This window comes from Ovis aries, chromosome 1 (genome assembly GCF_016772045.2).
Source record: "Ovis aries strain OAR_USU_Benz2616 breed Rambouillet chromosome 1, ARS-UI_Ramb_v3.0, whole genome shotgun sequence".
NCBI classification, from domain to species: domain Eukaryota; kingdom Metazoa; phylum Chordata; class Mammalia; order Artiodactyla; family Bovidae; genus Ovis; species Ovis aries.
The window spans coordinates 261,131,801-261,153,005 of NC_056054.1; the positions used below are offsets into that span (position 1 = coordinate 261,131,801).

Genomic DNA, 21,205 nt, shown 5'->3' on the forward strand with positions numbered 1-21,205 from the left:
AGGTGGCTTAGCGGTGAAGAATCTGCCTGCCAATAGAGGAGACACAGGTTCAATCCTTGGATCCGGAAAATCCCCTGGAGAAGGAACTGGCAACCCACTTTAGTAAACTTGCCTGCAAAATCCCATGAACAAAGGTGCCTGGTGGGCTACCGTCCAAGGGGTTGCAAAACAGATGGACGTGACTTGACAACTAAACAACAACAATAACAAAGTAGCTGTATATTTCCAAAGAATGGTTGTAGGTTTCCCTAGCTGTCAACAGGATGGGAATTTCTTTTTATTGAAGGTAAAACTGGAAGCTACTCTTGCGGTGGCAGTGGAGGGTGGCGGTGCTGTACAAATAAAGATTGCCATTCTCTGCTGGATGGCATTTAATCAAGATAGTAGTTGATCAAAACTCTAGGTTAGATTTATGACACTGGAAACTAGACTCCAATGGCTTTGTGTAACACCCAGAATAGATGACCTGGCTCCTCCCTCCTCTCCTACTGAATGGTGAGCACACTGGTTTCTGGCTGTCCTCTGCAAACAAAAAAACCCACTCCTGCCTCAGGGTGTTGGTACTTGTTTGCCTCTCTGCCTGTAACTGGATTCCTACAGAGAGATCTGTGACTCAACCCTCCCTTGTGTCAAGTCTCTTTTCAAATGTCTCTTCGGAAAGGCTTACCCTGTCCATTCTTTGGGGGGAAGAGTTGGGGAGCTAGGAATCTACATGTATCCACTGCTATATTTGAAATAGATAACCAACAAGGTCCACCATATAGCACAGGGAACTCTGCTCAATGTTATGTGGCAGCCTGGATGGGAGGGGAATTTGGGGGAAAATGGAAACATGTATGTGTATGGCTGAGTTGCTTTGCTGTCCACCTGAAACTATCACAACATTGTTAATTGGCCCTACTCGGATATAAAATAAAAAAATGAAAAAAGAAAGGCTTACCCTGTTCATCCTGAAACTCCATTCTCTTAACACTCTCATCCCTCCTTCCAAGATTTACTTTTCATAGCACAGGTAGATGTCTGACATCATCTGTATGTTCATTGCCTCTCTCCTGCACTGGAATGTAAGTCTTTTTTTAACTTCTTAATATTACACTGGAGTATAGTTGTCTTGGAGAAGGAACTGGCAACCCAATCAAGTAGTCATGCTTGAAAAGTCCCATGGAGAGAGGAGCCTGGCAGGCTACAGTCCATGGGGCTGCAAAGAGGTGGGCATGACTGAATGACTAAGCCTACACACACAGTTGTTGAACAACACTGTGTTAGGTTCAGGTGTACAGCACAGTGATCCAGTTATGCATATCCACAAACCTATTCTTGTTCAGATTATTTTCCCATTTAGGTTGTTACTAACTTCTGTGAGGCAGGGATTGGGTCTCCCCATATTGACCAGCCTGTACAACCAGCACTCAGTTGCTGTTCAATCACTTAGTCGTGTCTGACTCTTTGCAACCCAAAGGACTGCAGCAGGCCAGGGAACCCTGTCCTTCACCATCTGAAATTCAGGTCCATTGAGTCAGTGATGCCATCCAACCATCTAATTCTCCATTGTCCCCTTCTCCTCCTGTCTTCAATCTTTCCCAGCATCAGGGTCTTTTCCAATGATTCAGTTCTTCGCATCAGGTGGCCAACGTATTGGAGCTTCAGCTTCAGCATCAGTCCTTCCAATGAATATTCAGGATTGATTTCCTTAAGGATTGACTGGTTTGATCTCCTTGAAGTCAAGTCAAGAGTCTTCTCCAACACCATAGTTCAAAAGCATCAATTCTTTGGCACACTCAGAGTATGTCTTATTAAACATCTTATAAAATAAATGCTTAATAAGTATGTTTTGGAACAAAATGAATGGATGAATGAAGCAACATGAGAGCATGAATATGGCATCAAAAATTGGGTTAACAAATAGCAGCAAGAGAGTGGCCTTTACAAGTTTTATTTTTCCTGCCAAATGAAGGTCAAGTAGGGGCTTTTTAGATAATGTGTTTGTTTCACTATGCGGTGGCTCATTATTAAAAGGCAGAAACACAGACTCATCACAAGATATAAAGAAGTGTAAGAAGACTGACCTTTGGAGTCACAGACAGGAAATCATAATATTGGCAGCTTGCCCTGCAGTAATGCAGAGCCAATAACAGGAAACAAAGGGCGCGTGTGTTTTGCCATTAATTCCAGTCCTTTCCCTCAAAATGGTTTCACCAATACCAAGGTCACCCAACTGAGTGTGACATTAGGGTCATCATCTATCCACTGCTAGTGTAAGCCATGGGGCACATGTCTAAGTGCTAAGGGTTTTTTCCTCTAACTTCCCTTGTGATAACAGCTAATTTATTTTAAATTAAGCTTTCATAAATCTTCCCTGTGACCCAACCTATCAAAAATGTGCTAAGCTGTACAATGGTCCAAAGCCATAAGGCTCTGGTATGAGGAATAAGCAGGAACTGAGTCCTCTAACTCCATTTCTCTCATTTCTTTTTATCCTACACCTCAGCTTTACAGCTGCAGTTATCACCTCACCTCCCACACACAATTTATCCCCAACTGCTGCAGTTTCTTCAGAAGTATAGTGCACTATTACCTTTTTGACTGTATTCCGTAGGCCACTATTCTAAATAATTGCGTGATGCTTGGGTTTACCATCTGGCCTCCTCCATGTAACATGTCCTCAGTCAGTACCAAAGTCACGTACACATCAGTGGAAGGAAAGGAGAAACAGGAGAAGAGCAGCAAATGGGAGTTACCACCTGTTGGCTTTGCTCAGGTGTGTCCGACTATTTGTGACCCCATGGACTGTAGCCCGCCAGGCTCCTTTGTCCGTGGGATTCTCCAGGCAAGAATACTGCAGTGGGTTGCCATTTCCTATTCCAGAGGATCTTCTCAACCAAGGGATCAAACCTGTGTCTCTTGCATCTCCTGCATTGGCAGGCAGATTCTTTACCACTAGCACTACCCAGGAAGCCCTTATCCCATTTTGCAAATAAGAAAATTGAAGTAAAATGTAAGTAGAAATAGGTTAAGGAATATAGTTAAGATAGCACAGCTAATGGGTTTCCAGATCCTGATAGAGATGAAAGGAAACAGAGGGCAGAGAAGCAGGGAGGGGGTCTGGGGAGTCAGACTGACAGGCCATGGGGTCTTTGCTGGGTTCTCTTATCTGCAGAGCCACAGCCCACTGACTGATATCATATGTATCTCCTACTTCCAAGGGCAATCAATGCTAGGACTTCTGAGGTTCCCCATCACTTCCCACATCAAGCATGTACTTGGTCATGGCAACAAGAGGTGGTCTGACTCTGATCATGGCACCACCTGTGCCTTAGCTAGTCCTGTTTATCCCTTACTGGTCTCAAAACACATGCCTGAACACCTCTGTCCTCCTTCCTACTCATTCATTAAAGGAAGAGGAACTGGAAAGCCCTGCAACTAGCTGGGTGGTAAGGACATTTATAGATGTTATCTGATTCCATTCTCTCAGCAACTCCAAGAAGTATGTCTCATAATTTCTATCATACAGATGAGGAAACTGTGACTCAGAAATTCAGTTGCCTTTTCTAAGCCATATAGAAGATGAACAAGCGGAAACGTGGACTTTAGTTTACTTATTAAAAGTTCCAGGGTTACTGTGTTTTTCAGTTTCTTTCTAACTCAACTTACACATCAGAGTTGATGGTTCCTGCTTCTTCCATGAAGTCTCTATCAAAGCCACAGAGCTCTCCCTTATCATAGCTCGCTTTGCTCTTTGACATTGTCACTTGGAGACTTTGCAACCACCCTGGCTGCAAGAAGGCAGCTTCAAAGTCTTCAAGGTCTTTGTTCTAGTTCTACTTTTCCCAAGTTATATCTCAGACCAAAAACTTTAAAGCCTCTTAGAGAAAAACATTCCCCAACTGATGTTACAGATTGAAATAAAAATGCATATAAGTATTCTCTAATACTGTTTGCTGTTTTCATGTGGGTGTTGTTTCTCCAACTTATTTTTGCATATTTTTCACGAATCAAAGGACAGATTATGCTCCAAAGTTAGCAAGTCTGCAGTCTGCAATATGGAACTCTCATTATTCTAAATGGCAAGAATAAGTGATAAGATTCTTTATTTTACCTAAAGATCTATTTAGCTTATCTGGAATGTGATCTAGCTGAAGTGGTGACGAAATTCAACTACTTGACCATTCAAACTAAGATTTGAAATTCTGAGAGCAGCTGCCTGATCTAGGTATCCAAGAAGAAAGGCTGTCACTCACGGCAGCAATTAGTCATTCAGGTAGAAAGTTCTCTGCCCCAACTGCTGTGTGCTAGGGGCAGAGCAGAAATGGATGAGGTACTGTGTTTTTCAGATCTAGAATTTCCTTTGGTTCTTTTTTTTTTTTTTAATGGTTTACACTTCTCTTCTGTGTTCCCTATGTATTCACTCATTGCACACATCTTTTCATTTGAAATTTTCAAAATGTTTATGATTGTTGTTCAGTTTCTAAGTCATGTCTGACTCTTTGCGACCCTATGGACTGTAGCACTTAGGCTTTTCTGTCCTTCACTGTCTCCTGGAGTTTGCTCAAATTCATGTCCATTGAGTCTGTGATGCTATCCAACCATCTCATCCTCTGCTGCCCCTTTCTCCTTTTGCCTTCAATCTTTCCCAGCATCAGAGTCTTTTCAACTCTTCACAGCAGGTGGCCAAAGTATTGGAGCTTCAGCTTCAGCATCCGTCTTTCCAATGAATACGTAGGGTTGATTTCATTCAGAATTGAATGGTTTGATCTTGTAGGCCAAGGGACTCTATGTATTCACTCATGGCACACATATTTGAATGTTGCAAAATGATTATGATAGCTACTTTAAAACCTTGCTTCTAATCCCAACTTCTGTATGTTCATTAGGTTGTTTCCTTTCTTTTTTCTTTTATTTATGGCTCACATTTTCCTATTTTTTCCCATACCCAGTAAATATATGTAAGGCATTGTGGATATGCTATGTATTGATAGTCTGGATTTTGTTGTCTTCCTTTTAAGGGTGTGAAATGTTATGACTGCAGACAGTTAATTTACTGGTGAAGAAGTTTATCCTGTCAAGAAAACTAATAGCCTTGAGGGTTTAGAAGAACCCTTATTCCAGGACTAGATTAGGTCTCTTTTAGTTGTGGCTTCTCTGAGATTTCAACTGAATTCCCTGTGTATTCTCTACTCTGATTAGTCAGAAATTCAACACTTCTCAGCACTGTATAACTCTTGGAATCTTTAATCATGTCACATTTTCCTGGTAGCTGTTCTCTACTAGGTTTCATAAAGTCTCACCCTAAGCATGTGAAGCGTAGTACCTAGCTAAAGACTCAAAGGAAACCCTATACAGATACTAGTAAATCTTTCTTTGACCTGGTCCCCACTCCCTAGTACTCTGCCCTGAAATATCTAGCACCTCAATAATTCTAAGTGTTAATCTTTGTTTATCATCACCTGAAAAGTCACTATCATTTAGGCTCTTCATCCTGCTGTCATGGTTTGGAAAGTGCACCAAGCAAAAATCTGGGGTGCATTTGGGGAATATGTCATATTTATTTCAAGAACCACACAGCCCTCTACTGTGTGTTTCACTGCCTGAAAAATGATTACTTTACAAATTTTTGTCTAGTTTTATAATTGTTGATGGGCTTTCCTGGTGACTCAGACAGTAAAGAATCTGCCTGCAATGGAGGAGACCTGGGTTTGAGCCCTACGTTGAGAAGATTCCCTGGAGAAGGGAATGGCTAACCACTCCGGTATTCCTGCCTGGGAAATCCCAGGGACAGAGGAGCCTGTGGGGCTACTGTTCACAGGGTTGCAAAGAGTTGGACACGACTGAGTGAGTAACACTTTCACTTTTCATAATTGTTCATGGTAGGAGGATAAATCCATTGTGTTACTCTCTGATGACTTTTTAAATTTATCTCTTATGTTCAGTTCAGTTCAGTTCAGTCACTCAGTCATGTCCGACTCTTTGCGACCTCATGAATTGCAGCACACCAGGCCTCCCTGTCCATCACCATCTCCCGGAGTTCACTCAGACTCACGTCCATCGAGTCAGTGATGCCATCCAGCCATCTCATCCTCTGTCATCCCCTTCTCCTCCTGCCCCCAATCCCTCCCAGCATCAGAGTCTTTTCCAACAAGTCAACTCTTCGCATGAGGTGGCCAGAGTACTGGAGTTTCAGCTTTAGCATCATTTCTTCCAAAGAAATCCTAGGGCTGATCTCCTTCAGAATGGACAGGTTGGATCTCCTTGCAGTCCAAGGGACTCTCAAGAGTCTTCTCCAACACCACAGTTCAAAAGCATCAATTCTTCAGCGCTCAGCTTTCTTCACAGTCCAACTCTCACATCCATACATGACCGCTGGAAAAATCTTTTAAGTTACTTGACCCCAAACCTGGCTGTCTGAAATTTCCAACCATTTCTGTTGGTTCTACCTTATGGGGCCCTACTAGGATTATTATTATTATATTAGTTTGGACATATTCCATTGGTAAAAGAGCCCAATTAACTAAGTCAAGGACCTGAATCCTCTAATAATTTCTTTGCCCTGCCACATACAGTTTTTCCTCTCTACTGGCTCATTCCCATTAGTATGTAAGCTTCCCTTGTCCCATGTCCATATCTAACTTCCTTTCCATTTTCTCTGCCTCCTGCCCCAGCAACATTCTTGAAAATATAAAAATAAGTGTATTTTCTCAAGTTCCCACATATTCAGTTACCTCCCTTTCTTTTTTCAGGCCCCACTAATCAGTCATTCACTGTAGCCACCCTGTTGTGCAAGATCAAACCAGTGTTCACCTTCCCCCAAACCCAATGAACAATTCTTGGTTTTCCTCTTTTTCTACTTTTGGTGGGACATGATATTCTTTATTACATATCTTTCCTGATTATTTGCTATTTTGCTTTCAGGGCCCCACAATCCACTGAATTTCCTTTTGTTTCAGTGACTGCTTTTTCTTCCTGTCTCCTTTGTGGATTTCTCCTCTTATTCTGAAATCTTAAATTTTGGAATGCCTTGGGTCTAGACAGTCTTGTTGTTCTCATATCGTTATTTCCCTGTGACAACTGCTACTCCTTAGATCTTTTCAACTTTTGCTGCAGACACTTTTATCTACCTGACTAGGCAAAATATGTACTCCAGTTAAGGAATCTTCTCTCTCACTTGCTTATAGTCACTTTATACATGTTTTGTTTGCTCTGCCTCCAAAACATATTGCAAATTAAAACTGCTTCTCATTATCTTGACCCACTACTTTCACTCAAGTCACTTTCTATCTTGCCTCAACTTCTGAAACGGCTTCTTACCTACTATCTTTGTTTTCTGGACTAGTCCATTCTTTACACAGCTGCTAGTGTGATGATAAAAAACATAAATCAAGTCATGCTGCTGGCTTACTTAAAGTCACCAATGGCCTCTCTTTGCATTTACAGAACAAAATAGACTTCTAAAGTAGTTGTATATTCAAATTACCTAGGGTACGTGGACTTAAACTTCCCTGCATTTTAGAACTGGCTTAGGAATTTTACAAATTCCTGGTGCTTGGGGCACCCCTACCACCCTGCCAGTGATGTTGATTTATCTGGACTTCAGCCTAGACATCAGGCATTTTTTTAAGCTCCCTAGGTAATTTAAACATATGACAAAATTCAAGAATCATTAACAGATGATTTTTGTTTTTTTGTGTGTTTTTTTTGTTGTTTTTATTTTATTTTACTTTACAATACTGTATTGATTTGCCATACATTCACATGAATCCACCACGGGTGTATACGAGCTCCCAATCCTGAATCCCCCTCCCACTTCCCACCCCATATCATCTCTCTGGATCATCCCCATGCACCAGCCCCACGCATCCTGTATCCTGTATCGAACATAGACTGGCACTTCATTTCTTACATGATAGTATACATGTTTCAATGCCATTCTCCCAAATCATCCCACCCTCTCCCTCTCCCTCAGAGTCCAAAAGTCCGTTCTATACATCTGTGTCTCTTTTGCTGTCTCGCATACAGGGTCATCATTACCATCTTTCTAAATTCCACATATATGTGTCAGTATACTGCACTGGTGTTTTTCTTTCTGGCTTACTTCACTCTGTATAATCGGCTCGAGTTTCATCCATCTCATTAGAACTGATTCAAATGTATTCTTTTTAATGGCTGAGTAATACTCCATTGTGTATTGAATTAAAAAAAAAAAAAAGAAATAATAATGCCCCAGAGATTTGGGAGATGGATCTGCTCCCAGAGATGGTGATTTACTTGTGTTTAGTTTGGAGAAGGAAATGGCAACCCACTCCAGTACTCTTGCCTGGAAAACCCCATGGACGGAGGAGCGTGGTAGGCTACAGTCCATGGGATCTTGTGTTTAGTTAGGACTAGAAAATAGTCATTAGTGTTTTCTTAAATCTCTCAGGAGATTTCATAGTGAAGTCCAGATTGAAAACCAGTGCCCCACATCATTTCTTTCTTGACTATTTCTCCAGCTACTGACCTACTTTATGAAGCACATCTTCTTTCTCAGGGCTATATTATCCAACTAGTGATTCAATGTTATTTTCAAAGAAACTTATTTAACATATTTTTAAAAACAGCCACAGAGAAACACTAATCAGATTGTAATCAACTGCATTATCCTGATTGGCTGAGCTCAATTCCAGGTCACTTGACTTTTGCCTTGGTCAAAAAGTTCACTTGCCTTTCCTGCAAAGCCAAGTGATTCACAGACCACTCGTGTACATGTTCATCTAGCATTTCTCTTCTCTGACCTGGATCCTTCAGAGTAGATTATATCAGAGTCAGGCTGATGTACTCCCTGTTTTGACCTTTCAAATGATAGTGAGAGTCAGTTCTTCTCATAAGAAAGCATTTGGGAAGCAGTATTGCAGCAGCTCCCATGTTTATGTATCTTCAAAACTGGGGAAAAAGTCATTGCTCCTAATTTTATTAGTATACTAATAAGGCCATTTGTGCCTTTGGTTTGTATCTAACTGAAGGTAGATGTTCTGATTTACTCAAGGAAGCTCTTTTTCACAAATACAAAGTTGGTTTCTTCATATGAGTTCTAAGTATGCTTCACTTTATTCTGTTGCCAAGTAGCCAGAATGGGCATTACTTTTCAGTAGAAAGGAAGAATTGTCATGGAGACCAGGTGCAAGGTCTGAGAAAGGACTTGGGAATCTACAGCTCGAGAAAGAGTTTGCTCAGATCTACTGACTGTCCTGAAGGTAATGGAATCCATCCCTTTTGATAACTATGATGAGAGCCCTGTGTTAGAGAACTTTAAAATCCTGCATTGGCAGGCAGGTTCTTGACTTAGATGGTAAAAAATCTGCCTGCAGTGCAGGAGACCTCAGTTCAATCCCTGGGTCAGAAAGATCCCCCGGAGAAGGGAATGGTAACCCTCTCCAGTATTCTTGCCTGGAGTATCCAATGGACAGAGGAACCTGGTGGGCTACCGTCCATGGGGTCACAAAGAGTCAGACACGACTAAGAGACTTTCACTCACTTTAACACTAGTGTCACCTGTGAAGCCCCAAAATGCAAATAGTCAACATTAATATAAATCTTTAATTTCATACAATTACTTCTGCAATGTGGGTGAGTATTGTATGGGTAGATGAACACATACACCTCTAGAAGAATCATGAAATCACAGAACATCCATGCTCCACAGACACGGGGGAAGACTAGATTCTCATTTTGCAGGTGAACCTTAATGAGAACTGGGAGATTTGGGCAGAGGTGCGAAATGAGACTTTAGCTTACATTTCAGGTTCCCTGAGAGCCCTAGAAAAACTTTCTGGAAATTAAATTACCTTCTTTCAATTTTTTCATAAATTTTTGCCATACTTCACTAATTTAATAGATGTTTCAATACCCTCCCCAAATAATGAGAGATTTAATGCTCAACAGAAATGAGAAAGAAAAGAAAACTACATTTTAGAAACTAGAAAGCAAAAACATACAAAAGCTACCATATACGTTTTGACTTTAGAAAACCTGTAATATATGGCTTTGACAAATATTATTTTTAAAATCATCAGTCTAAATGATAATACAAAAAGTGCTATAAGGTAAATTCAACAAAACATGTGCTCATGATTTTTGGGCCTCAAATATCCCTATATTACTGGGTTAATGTACAAAAGCTCTATTTCAAGAAATATATCCCATGGACCCCACATCTTCATCCACACATTTCTTCTTGGTTAATTTTTGAAACTTCAAATTTTAGGTAAATATCAATTAAATCTTGGTTTGGAGTTTAGGGGAGTTCATAGTTGGTTCCTACAGCTGTGTGTGTGTGTGTGTGTGTGTGTGTGTGTGTGTGTGTGTGTGTGTTTGAATGGGAATCCTAGTTACTTTTAATATTTCAAGGAAACACCATTGACAAGCATTATAGAATTTGACTGCACAGATGGCATGCATCCGCAGTCCCTCCTTACCTCTCACAATTAGCTGGCTTTGGTGCTCCACAGCTGCTGCCTCATTGCGGGCTATGCAGGTATAATTCCCATTGTGCATCAGGGAAAGATTGGAAATCCTTAAGGAGCTTGTGAAGTCAATGTTGTCAATGGTCACCCCGAGGCTTGCTGGGATTGGCCGGCCATCTTTCTGCCAGGTGATGGTGATGGGTAAGTCCCCTGAGACCACAACGCACGGGATGAAGACCCGCTGTCCAATGGAGAATCTTGGAAACTCAAAAGGCTGGATAAAAGGTGGAACTGAAAGAAAAGAAAAGGTAATAAAGGAAAGATGATAATGAACTGTTATTACTCTACATTCTCTTCTCTTTAACCCTCTTGCATGACACCGAAAGAGCAATACAAATCACTGCTACAGCATACAAATATATGAACTAGCAGAAGATTTGAAATAGGGCTCTCTTGTTCTTTGAATTTTCTTATTGTTCTAAATGATAAGCATGGATTAGTTTGTATTACTACTTCAGAAAATATACTTAATCTCATTATTTTGACAAAAATGTTTTAAATTCAATAATCATTTTTAAAAGGAAATGCTTCAGGTTCTGCATTTTTCAGTGTAAATGCCTTGAAAGAGGGCCTTGGGATTGGCTTTCTCTTGGACGCTTTTAAAAATGATGTGTTCAGGAGATTTCTTTCCTGCCTTGCTAATACTAACTTTACAATTACTGTTTTCCCTTCAATCTGTTCCATGCCTTTTTAGTAAACATACTTTAGGTCTACTGAAGAAAGAGATTTCAGTTTTATTATTAAATACTTTAAAAGTATCCAATATCCAGCCAATAGCAAAGGTTAATTTAAAATGTTTATGTTAGGATAATCGCAGTTACTCAGTTCTTGTTACTGTCAGTCAGTAAGTTGTGTCCGACTCTCCGTGACCCCATGGACTATAGCATGGAGGGTTCCCTGTCCTTCTCTACTTCCTGGAGTTTGCTCAGATTCATGTCCATTAAGTTTACTCTGTACCCCCTTAATTTTGCACATTCCTTGCCCATGATCTTATATTATGAACTGGTCTGTGGTCAGTTTTCTGAGTTGAGGAGATGTGCTCCTACTGAAGATAAGGTTATAACCTTCAGCTCAGCCAGCCATGGACACAGCCACACTCCATCTGGAATGCTCTGTTTTCATTTAATATCCCTAATACATTCTTATTTTTCCCTCTTGACTTAGGATCATTCTTCTTGGCAGCTTCCTAGATGGCCTCACAGGGTATCAGCATCATAAAATGGTCAAAATGGCACCAGAGGAGCCAATTTTGGATTCTACTTTGATCACTTATTGGTCATGAGGTCATGAGCAAGCTGACAATGTGCTCTTCCTATCAGTCTTGTGGGGTAGTTATTCATAGATTATTATTTTAAGCCCATAATAACTTAATGTAAGCCACTTATTATGCTAGGTGATTTCACAAAATGAAATTATTAAATAGCAGGATGTCTGCAGAATTTATTCATTAAATCAGTCATAGTTCCATTTCATTATCAACTCAGGGGAGATGTAAGGAATCCAGCTAAAAAACAACTGAATGGAAACCAGTCATTCATTCATTCACTGAAGAAGTGTTTTTTGAGCATCTGCTGCTGCTGCTGCTGCTGCTGCTGCTGCTGCTAAGTCGCTTCAGTCGTGTCCGACTCTGTGCGACCCCATAGACGGCAGCCCACCAGGCTCCCCCGTCCCTGGGATTCTCCAGGCAAGAACACTGGAGTGGGTTTTGAGCAGCTAGTATGTGCTCAATATTGCACTGTATGTCAGTATGTCAGACAGCAATGAACATGATATACCATCTCAACCCAGTACAGCTGTCATGCATGCATCGTCATAGGCTGCTGATGTTAACAAAGTATAGCAGTGGCTTTTCTGTTATTTAATATTATTATTACTACTACTGTATGGGTTTGATCCCTGGGTTGGGAAGATCCTCTGGAGGAGGCATGGCAACCCACACCAGTATTTTTTCCAGGAGAATCCCTACAGACAGAGGAGCCTGGTGGGTTATAGTCCACAGGATTGCAGAGCTGGACATGACTAAGGACACACACACACACACACACACACACACACACACACACACACACACACACACACACATGCTTCTAGAGGAGGTGGGAAGTTAGAACTGCAAATACAGCCAGAATCAGTAAGCAGGTGGCTCAAGTTAGACCTTACCAGAGAAACAAGCAAGCAAACAAACAAACAGCCAAAGGTACAGATAAGCATGCTGCTGCTGCTACTGCTAAGTCACTTCAGTTGTGTCCGACTCTGTGCGACCCCATAGATGGCAGCCCACCAGGCTCCCCCGTCCCTGGGATTCTCCAGGCAAGAACACTGGAGTGGGTTGCCATTTCAGTATCAAAACTGCTGTGGATACTCAATGTAAAGTTATTAATAGAACTCTGGGTCTGCAACAAGTTGGTCTGATACTAAGAGACAAAGATCTCAGGACAGGTTCTACCCAGTGATTACAAACCATTGAGTTAGTGCTATTTCAGAAATGTAGGTAGTATGGATTTGGTTTCTGTTTTCTCTTTACACCCTGATTCCTCTGTAGCTAAGCCTTGCCTCTGTTCTTGAAAAACGGAGCCCTTTATCCTGTACAGGCTTCCCTGGTCGCTCAGATGGTAAAGAATCTGCCTGCAGTGCAAGGTATCCAGTTTTGATCCCTGGGTTGGGAAGATCCCCTGGAGAAGGGAATGGTCACCCACTCCAGTATTCTTGCCTGAATAATTCCATGGACAGAGGAGCCTGGCGGGCTACAGTCCATGAAGTCGCAAACAGTCAGACATGACTGAATGACTAACACTCTCTATCTTGTAAATTTTCCCTGCTGTAAGAAGACATTCTCATATTTAATAAGCACTGACAGCCTACAACCTGTTTAGATCAAGCTGAATTACAGCCGTTTGTTCATGGTCGTCATGAGGTGGGGAAAGTGCCAAGCTGTACCAGGAGTGTTTGTATTTCTCTAAATCTTGACCCAAGTGTCACAAATGTCTATTCCATGTGTAAATATTAACATGTAATAAACTGGCATCTTTAAAATAAAAAGTAACTACATTTCCTCTTCTTTGGTTTCTTTTTGTTTGTTTTTACACAATGAAAGCAAGACTTTGAATGATGGTCTCGAACGATGTGGTGTCTGGTGGGCAGGCACCCCTGGGACATTCCAGCAAGCACTTTTGCCCTCTGGAGCACAGATCCCTCCCCAGTTCCTCATCGGCTGAATACTGTGGGGTTACAATCTTCTCAGACATTGCCTAAGTCTCATAGAGTATTCTTCTTCTCCCTTCCCACCCAAAGTCCATGTTTCTCAACAAAGACTATAGTTTATTTATTCCCAAACATCCTGTGAGCATAGGGACTCTCCAGGTGCAAGCTGTTAGGGAAGACTAGCTTGCCAGTAATTTTCCAAGACAATTCGTTGGTTTCTTACACACAGAAACCTAGTCGTGAGTCTTCGCAGACAAACCTAGGCACCCACTGTTGACTGGGTGCTTCTTATCTGAACTGGAGATCATTTTTCTAAGGTAAATGGACTTTGGAGCCAGACTCCCTGAGTTTAATTCCAGCTGTGTCATTTTAGTCTGGAGAAGGAAATGGCAACCCACTCCACTACCCTGGGAAATCCCATGGACAGAGGAGCCTGACAGGCTACCATTCATGGAGTGGCAATGAGTCCTGCACGACTTAGCAATTAGCACTCTCTCTGTGCCTCAGCTTCCTTATCTGTAAAACAAGGTGGAGTGGCGGGGGGTGGGGGGGGCTTCTATGAGCAGTGAATGAGTTAACATAGGGGGTAACAGAACTTCACATGTACCTGAATTGGTTGCCTTGCACCAGGCCTTTCCTGAAGGGAAAAAAAACAAAACAAAACAAAACAAAAACAACAAGAACGGAACACCTAAGTGAAACACGTGGACAAGGTAAAGGACCCCACCTTTCTTATCAGTTATAATAGGGAGAGGAAGGAAATAGATAAGGACTTACTTGCTAACCCCAGATCAAGGAAGAAAGATAAGATAGATACCTTTCAACCTATCTATTTAATAAGAAAACAATATGGGCTGTAGGCTGTCAATACTTATTAAATACAGGAGTGTCTTCTTCATAGCAAAAGAAACTCACAGCATAGAAAAATGGCATGTGAATATTACTTTCAAAGGATGGAGGCAAGAAGTAGCTATACCCATGACTGATTCATGTCAATGTATGGCAAAAACCACTACAATATTATAAAGTAACTAGCCTCTGATTAAAATAAATAAATTAATTTAAAAATAAATAAATAAGTAAAAGCAGGAACAAATGTGTAGTAATGAGTTCTCTGAGGAATTAAAAACCATGATACATAAAAAAAATCAATTGGCTATAAAAAAAGAGAAGTAGCTACAGGAGAATCCATTTTTAAAAATTCATGCTTTCCATAATTCTAAAATATCTGTAATTCATTGGTTTATAGAACTCTAGGACATATAATTATAATTTCAGAAATAAATTTCAGAATGTTTATCCATAAAGTGACACTACTGGAAACAAAGATTCCAAAGCAGTGAAAGCAAATGTCAGAAAGCCCGGGAATATTACTCAGCCATAAACAAGGAGCAGGATTTTGTCATTTGTAGAGATGTAGATGGAACAAGAATCTTCCATACAGAGTGAAGTCAGAAAGAGAAAAACCAAGTATCATATAGTAATGCATATTTGTGGAATCTAGAAAAATGGCACAGATGAACCAATTTGCAGGGCAGGAATAGAGACTGATGTAGAAGATGGACTTGTGACTCGGGGAGAGGAGGGTAAGGTGGGATACACACACACACACACACACACACACACACACACACACACACACACACACTGTGTAGAATAGATAGCCAGTAGGAAGCTGCTATATAGCACCGGGAGCTCTGCTCGGTACTCTGTGATGGCTGGGGTGCAGGGGCAGGAGGCTGGCCCAGGAGAGAAAGCACATATGTATACATATGGCTGATTCATGCTATTGTTCAGCAGAAAGTAACACAACATTGTAAAGCAATTATACTCCAACTGTTGTTGTTCAGTCGTTCAGTCCTGTTCCACTTTTTGGAATCCCATGGACTGCAGGACACTAGGCTTCCCTGTCCTTCACCATCTCCCGGAGCTTGCTCAAACTCATGTCCATTATATCGGTGATGCCATCCAACCATCTCGTCCTCTGTCATCCCCTTCCCCTCCTGCCCTCAGTCTTTCCCAGCATCAGGGTCTTTTCCAATGAGTTGGTTCTTCGTGTCAATAATAATAAAAAAGAAAGCCTAGGCACTAACCCTCACTCACGTCACTCAGAGGACAATCCCTCACTCTGAACATTGTATTTTAAACTTTTGTAGCACTCTAATTATCTCATTTCTTGCTCTAAACTGGATGCTGAGAATTGGCATATTGACAAGGGCTCAGTAAGAAGCCACAATAGGTAAGGCAAATGTGAGGCAGAAAGGAAGCATAAATATAAAGAGCAGGTGCAACCAACACACAGAGCAGCTGGCGCAGAGTCTATGCTGGGGCACCCTGCTCTAACAGCCATCATTTCTGCAGTTAATACAATACCGTAGTGCATAATTAAGACTCTTGACTCATAAGCTATCGTTAATATATTAAATGGGGAAAAGGTAATATCTAAAATATTTCTGAACATATTTATTTTTAAAAAAGCTATCCAAGATAGTTAAAATTTTACATGATGAAAGGAAACAGTTAGTTAGAGAGAAAAGTCATTTTCCCAGAATAATGCTAACATTAGCTTTGTGACTTCTTGTTTCGCTTGCCACATTACATTGGGATGCACTTTTTTAATGCAAATTAAATTTTAAAAACCTATGTGTCAAACATGTCACTTCTTACTACGTATGTTGTCTCCTTTGCTTCAGCCATGAATTCAAGGCTGCTGTAGAAAATGCTCAGAAATATTTGAAAGGGTCCAATATTTTATATTTTTCATTTATAAGATATAAAATTGGAGGCAAAAAGTAAACCAAGTGGTTCTAAATCTCTTGTAATTATTCTGGTGAAGTCAAATCACCTGCTTTAGGCGCATCACTTACTTTATCAGATTCATTGCATCATTTTCTAAGGTAAATTCTCTGAATCTTATTGATAACGAAACACTGTCACATTATAGGAGCAGAAATTATGAATGTAACCTGCAGCAGGTTTTCACATATCCTTCCTACGTAAAGTTTGTAAATATCTGCTCAAGGTCACTTCTTACCAGGTTTGTGGATTCATTCTACATAAAGGTGTGGGTTCCATTCTCTAAGGCAGAGCTGTTGAATGCCCTGTTAATTTAGACTAAATGTTAATGTAGACTCTTGTTCTTTCTAAACACATAGCAAGAACATGAAATCAGGCTAATATATTTCTGTGTCTTGCCCCTCAAAAATTAACTGTATATTCTTTTTCAGAGGACACAAAACAATTTTTACTTCTCTCCCCCAACCCCATCTGGAGGAGAGTACAGGATATTACAAGAAACATAGCTGAGTGGTGGCCAATCTTGGGTAGTTTTAGCAGTGTTATCTTGATACAGTTTTCTTTTTTCATTCATTCTTCCCTTTATTTTATTTCTGGCTGCACTGGCCCTTCCTTCCAGCTGTGTGAGAGTAGGCCCCCTACTCTCCAGGAACGGTGCATGGGCTTCTTACTGTGGGGGCTTCTCTTGTTGCTGAGCACGGGCTCTAGGCTCGTGGGATTCAGTAATTGTGGTGGACGGGCTTCACTGTCTCAAGGCAAGTGGAATCTTCCTGGACTAGGGACTGAACTTGTGTCCCCTGCACTGGGAGGTGGGTTCTTAACCACTAGACCACCAGAGAAGTCCTTGACCCAGATTTTCATTTTTTAACTCTCTGATTCCATTTCTTCACATGTAAAACACTGAGGGTGAAATAATTCATAAGAGTGTCAGCAGCGGGCTTTATGTAACATGCAGCCCCAGAGCCCAGGTGGTACACAGAGGTAGCTCACTTTAGCATCTTTCCTCCTCTCCTCTTCCTTTTTTTTTTTTTTCCTCTTTTTGTCCCAAGGCCAATAATTCATTGGGAAAATCAAATGCATTACATGCACGCTGAGATATGTAAGGCTCTTTTTCCTTTGCCATATATAATTCCATCAAATCCACATTTTGTCATTCCATTTCTGGTGGTAATTGAACTCCATGAGTCTCCATACAAAAGTCTCAGGTTGACAGCTCTCAGTAGCAGACTGTTCAAAGAGACTGCCTCAAGCCAAAGTCTTCTGAGTCATGGCTGCAGATACTTTAATTTTCCCGTCTCTCTTTTCTATTCTGTTTAACAAGTCCTTTCTTCCCAACTGTTAAGAAGGTTTTATTTTTTATTTTTTTAGAACATGTTATGTGTTTCATAAAATCTCCAAAAATCGCATCTCCTAACACTGCCCATTATGGGCATACAAATCCCATGGCTGGTCCCTGAGAGTCCAGTCCCAATTACACACCCATTTCAGGGTCTGTATGCCCACCAGGGATGCCTGGAACCTAAGTAGACTCAGGGCTCTGACACCATCCAGAAACCATCGGTCCAGGTACAAGCTGTGGCCTGAAAACCGTGAGGATGATGAACACGTGTGACTTGTGGGTTGACCACATTGCTTAACGGACTGTCTACCTATAAGACTGGTTATTGTCCAATTCTGCAAATTTACAGTGTACTCTCAAGTCTAGAAAATTAGATCACTGACTCTGTGTGACACAATCCTCCACTCTGTTCACACAACACCATTAATGTCTTTCTCCATCCACCCCAAGAGCCTGGTGTTCAAGATTCTATAATGAAATGTATGACTCATGTGAATAGAAAGATCTATGTACAGGGCTGTTTCCTAAGCAGAATGACCCAGGAGGCAGGAGACATTGATTTTTATCTTTTTATTATTTCTCAACTAGTAGAATACATAGGGCCTTATATTGATATATCTTGATTGCACAACAGTTTTTGAAAATACCTTTAAGGGCTGATGATGCACCCCGGGTGTGTTTACACTTTGCACATAAGACAATCCCAAAGTGATGAATAAAAAGGGAGATAGATAGGTTCAAGACATAACAATGACAAGATGGTGAGACAGGAAGGATAAAGGTGAGGCCCTATGCAGCCTGATTAGCCTAGTGGCCAGGAAGTTGATAACCTAATAGAATGAACAGACTAAGCAGTACACAACTGGCTGGCCACTCCATCTAGAAAGTGAGAGTCACACATACTTCTGACTTGTTCTCAATCTTATCAGCTAATAAATCACTAAATCCCTCAAGATTTTCTTGTCTAAATATCTTTGTTTATTGGGGTATAACTGTCTTACACTGTTGCGTTAGTCTCTGTTGTACAATGAAGTGAACCAACTGTATGTATACATATATCCCCTCCCTCTTGGACCACCCTCCTCCTCATCCAAGCCTATATTAACAACCATAGATGTGGAATCGAGAAAAATAGTACAGATGAACCTATCTGTAGGGCAGGAACAGAGATGCAGATGTAGAGAACACAGGTGGACACGGGAGGGTCGGGGGAGCGGGATGAACTGGGAGGTGGGAATGGAAGTGTGTGCGCTGCCCTGTGTGAAACAAAGATGGTGGGGACTTGACGCACAGTGCAGGGAGCTCAGCTCAGCTTGATGCTCTGTGTCCAAATCTCTTTTGAATCAGAATCTTTCTATACATTGCTACCTCAGCTGCCAGAGTTCTCTTATCTCGCACCTGTACTAAAGTAACAATTATTTTATTCTCTCTGAAAAGCATTTCTCACATATCCATCAGCAAAATGTTTGGAAATGCAAAGCCCTCTTGAAAACCTCTGAGGAGTCCTAGAGTAAAATTTCCAAGACCTTTCATCCAGTCTACAAAACCCTCTGAGACTGTCTAATATATCTATTACTATAGCCATCACTTTACTCTTTGCATTCATGTTCTCCCAACAACGAATACTTTCCATGCACACATATTACGTGCTGCATGTCCTAGGGTCCCCGGACTTCTAACTTGAGGATCCACTGAGCCATTTCTCCCCCTGCTGGTAAAGTCAAGACCTAGCCTTGGGAGATAAAGTCAAGACCTAGCCTTGCTAGGCTTCCCTCGTGGCTCAAATGTTAGAGCGTCTGCCTCCAACGTGGGAAACCCAGGTTCGATCCCTGGGTCGGGAAGATCCCCTGGAGAAGGAAATGGCGACCCACTCCAGTATTCTTGCCTGGAGAACCCCATGGACAGAGGAGCTTGGTAGGCTACAGTCCACGGGGTCACAAAGAGTTGGACACGACTGAGTGACTTCACTTTCACTTTCAGCCTTGCTTACTCAGGTACGGCCATCAGAAACACTGAATCAGGCAACTTCTGGGTCAGCAGCTGCCAGAGCTCTTTCTGGCTCATCACGAATTAGGCTCCAGGTCCTCGGCTCATGCCTGCCAGAGGAGAAGGGCACAGGGCAGAGAACTCTGGGAGGGTCTGATGCAGCAGTGAGCACGGCATTGCTCGGGGCCAGCAGGTGCTAAGTAAACAGAAGCTTCTGGATGTGCACAGAAACATGTGCTGATATTAACTGACACCCAAACACTGACCTAGAAATAAAAAGCAGGAGTGAGCCAGCAGAGTGTTCTCTGAGGCTACTGCTGGGTGGGAAGGGCAAAGAAGGAGAGAGGCATGTCCATCTGGGGGGCAGAACGGCCTTCAGGGTCCATCTCTAAATTTCCTTCAGGGAGCTGTGTCTTGGGCATATTTGCAACAGCCCAAACCACATAAAACATACAAAATTAAACAGGTTAATTAAACAGGCTAATTGTTTAGCCAGAAATTGAAATGATCACATTTAAATTTCTGTGGCCGAGTTAAGTAGGAGGCTTGGGTGCATGTAGAGACGTTCACATCTGTGAATTGTTGTAGGCATGCTCAAAGGAGGACACAAATCTCTGTCAGGCTTAGAACTGTCTAAGACAGGCGTCACAGCAAGAACAGTAAACTGATGTCTCAGAGGTTACTAGCTCTGGCTTCATTCTAAATGATAAACCTTTTCCTTCATGGACAGAAAACAATAATGGGACCAAATCATACACATTTATCCCAATTTCAGAAAGTCCTAGATTCAAGAAACCTGCCTTGACTTGAAATTGTCTATTTGCAATCAAAATAAACATGCAAAACCACAAACATGAACTTCACAATTCTCACATGAGATGAACCCCCACTGTCCCTGGTCTCCGTGAACCTGTCCTACTGTTGTTAGAACGTCATCTGCTGTAGATGTTGCTATGATAAAATGCATCTTTTCTCAGGTTATATTGTAATTTTTCCAATGAGTTGGAACTCTTTCATTTTCTGGTGTTATCTCCTAATGCGTATTATTTTTTTCTGTGTAGAATTTTGGTCCTTATTTTACTCAGTTGCTTAGTTTCTAAGTTGTATCCAACTCTCTGCAACCTATAGACTCTCCCCCGCCAGGCCCCTCTGCCCATGGGATTTTCCAGGCAAGAACACTGGAGTGGGTTGTGCCCCTCCCTAAAGGAGACACTATCCCTTGGTGACCCAGCCTCGCTCCCCCTCCCTCTATTTCTCTGATGGTCTCACCTACACCCTCCCTCCCAAGTGTCAGCTCCACGCTAGGGACTGCCTCATCTTCCTCTTCACCCAAAACTCCTTCTCAAGCTTCCTGACTGCATGTTCAGTTGTCTGCTACGATCTTCACCTG

The 21,205-nt window shown here is 41.6% G+C and overlaps 1 protein-coding gene across 1 annotated transcript in view; it reads right to left on the bottom strand.

The window, feature by feature from the left end:
- DSCAM (DS cell adhesion molecule) overlaps nt 1–21,205 on the bottom strand; it is an 827,097-nt gene that overhangs the window by 266,878 nt on the left and 539,014 nt on the right. Inside the window, exon 10 of the mRNA XM_042237343.2 lies at nt 10,446–10,724. Within this exon, the coding sequence (XP_042093277.2) occupies nt 10,446–10,724 (279 nt within the window). The remainder of the gene's footprint in view (nt 1–10,445; nt 10,725–21,205) is intronic.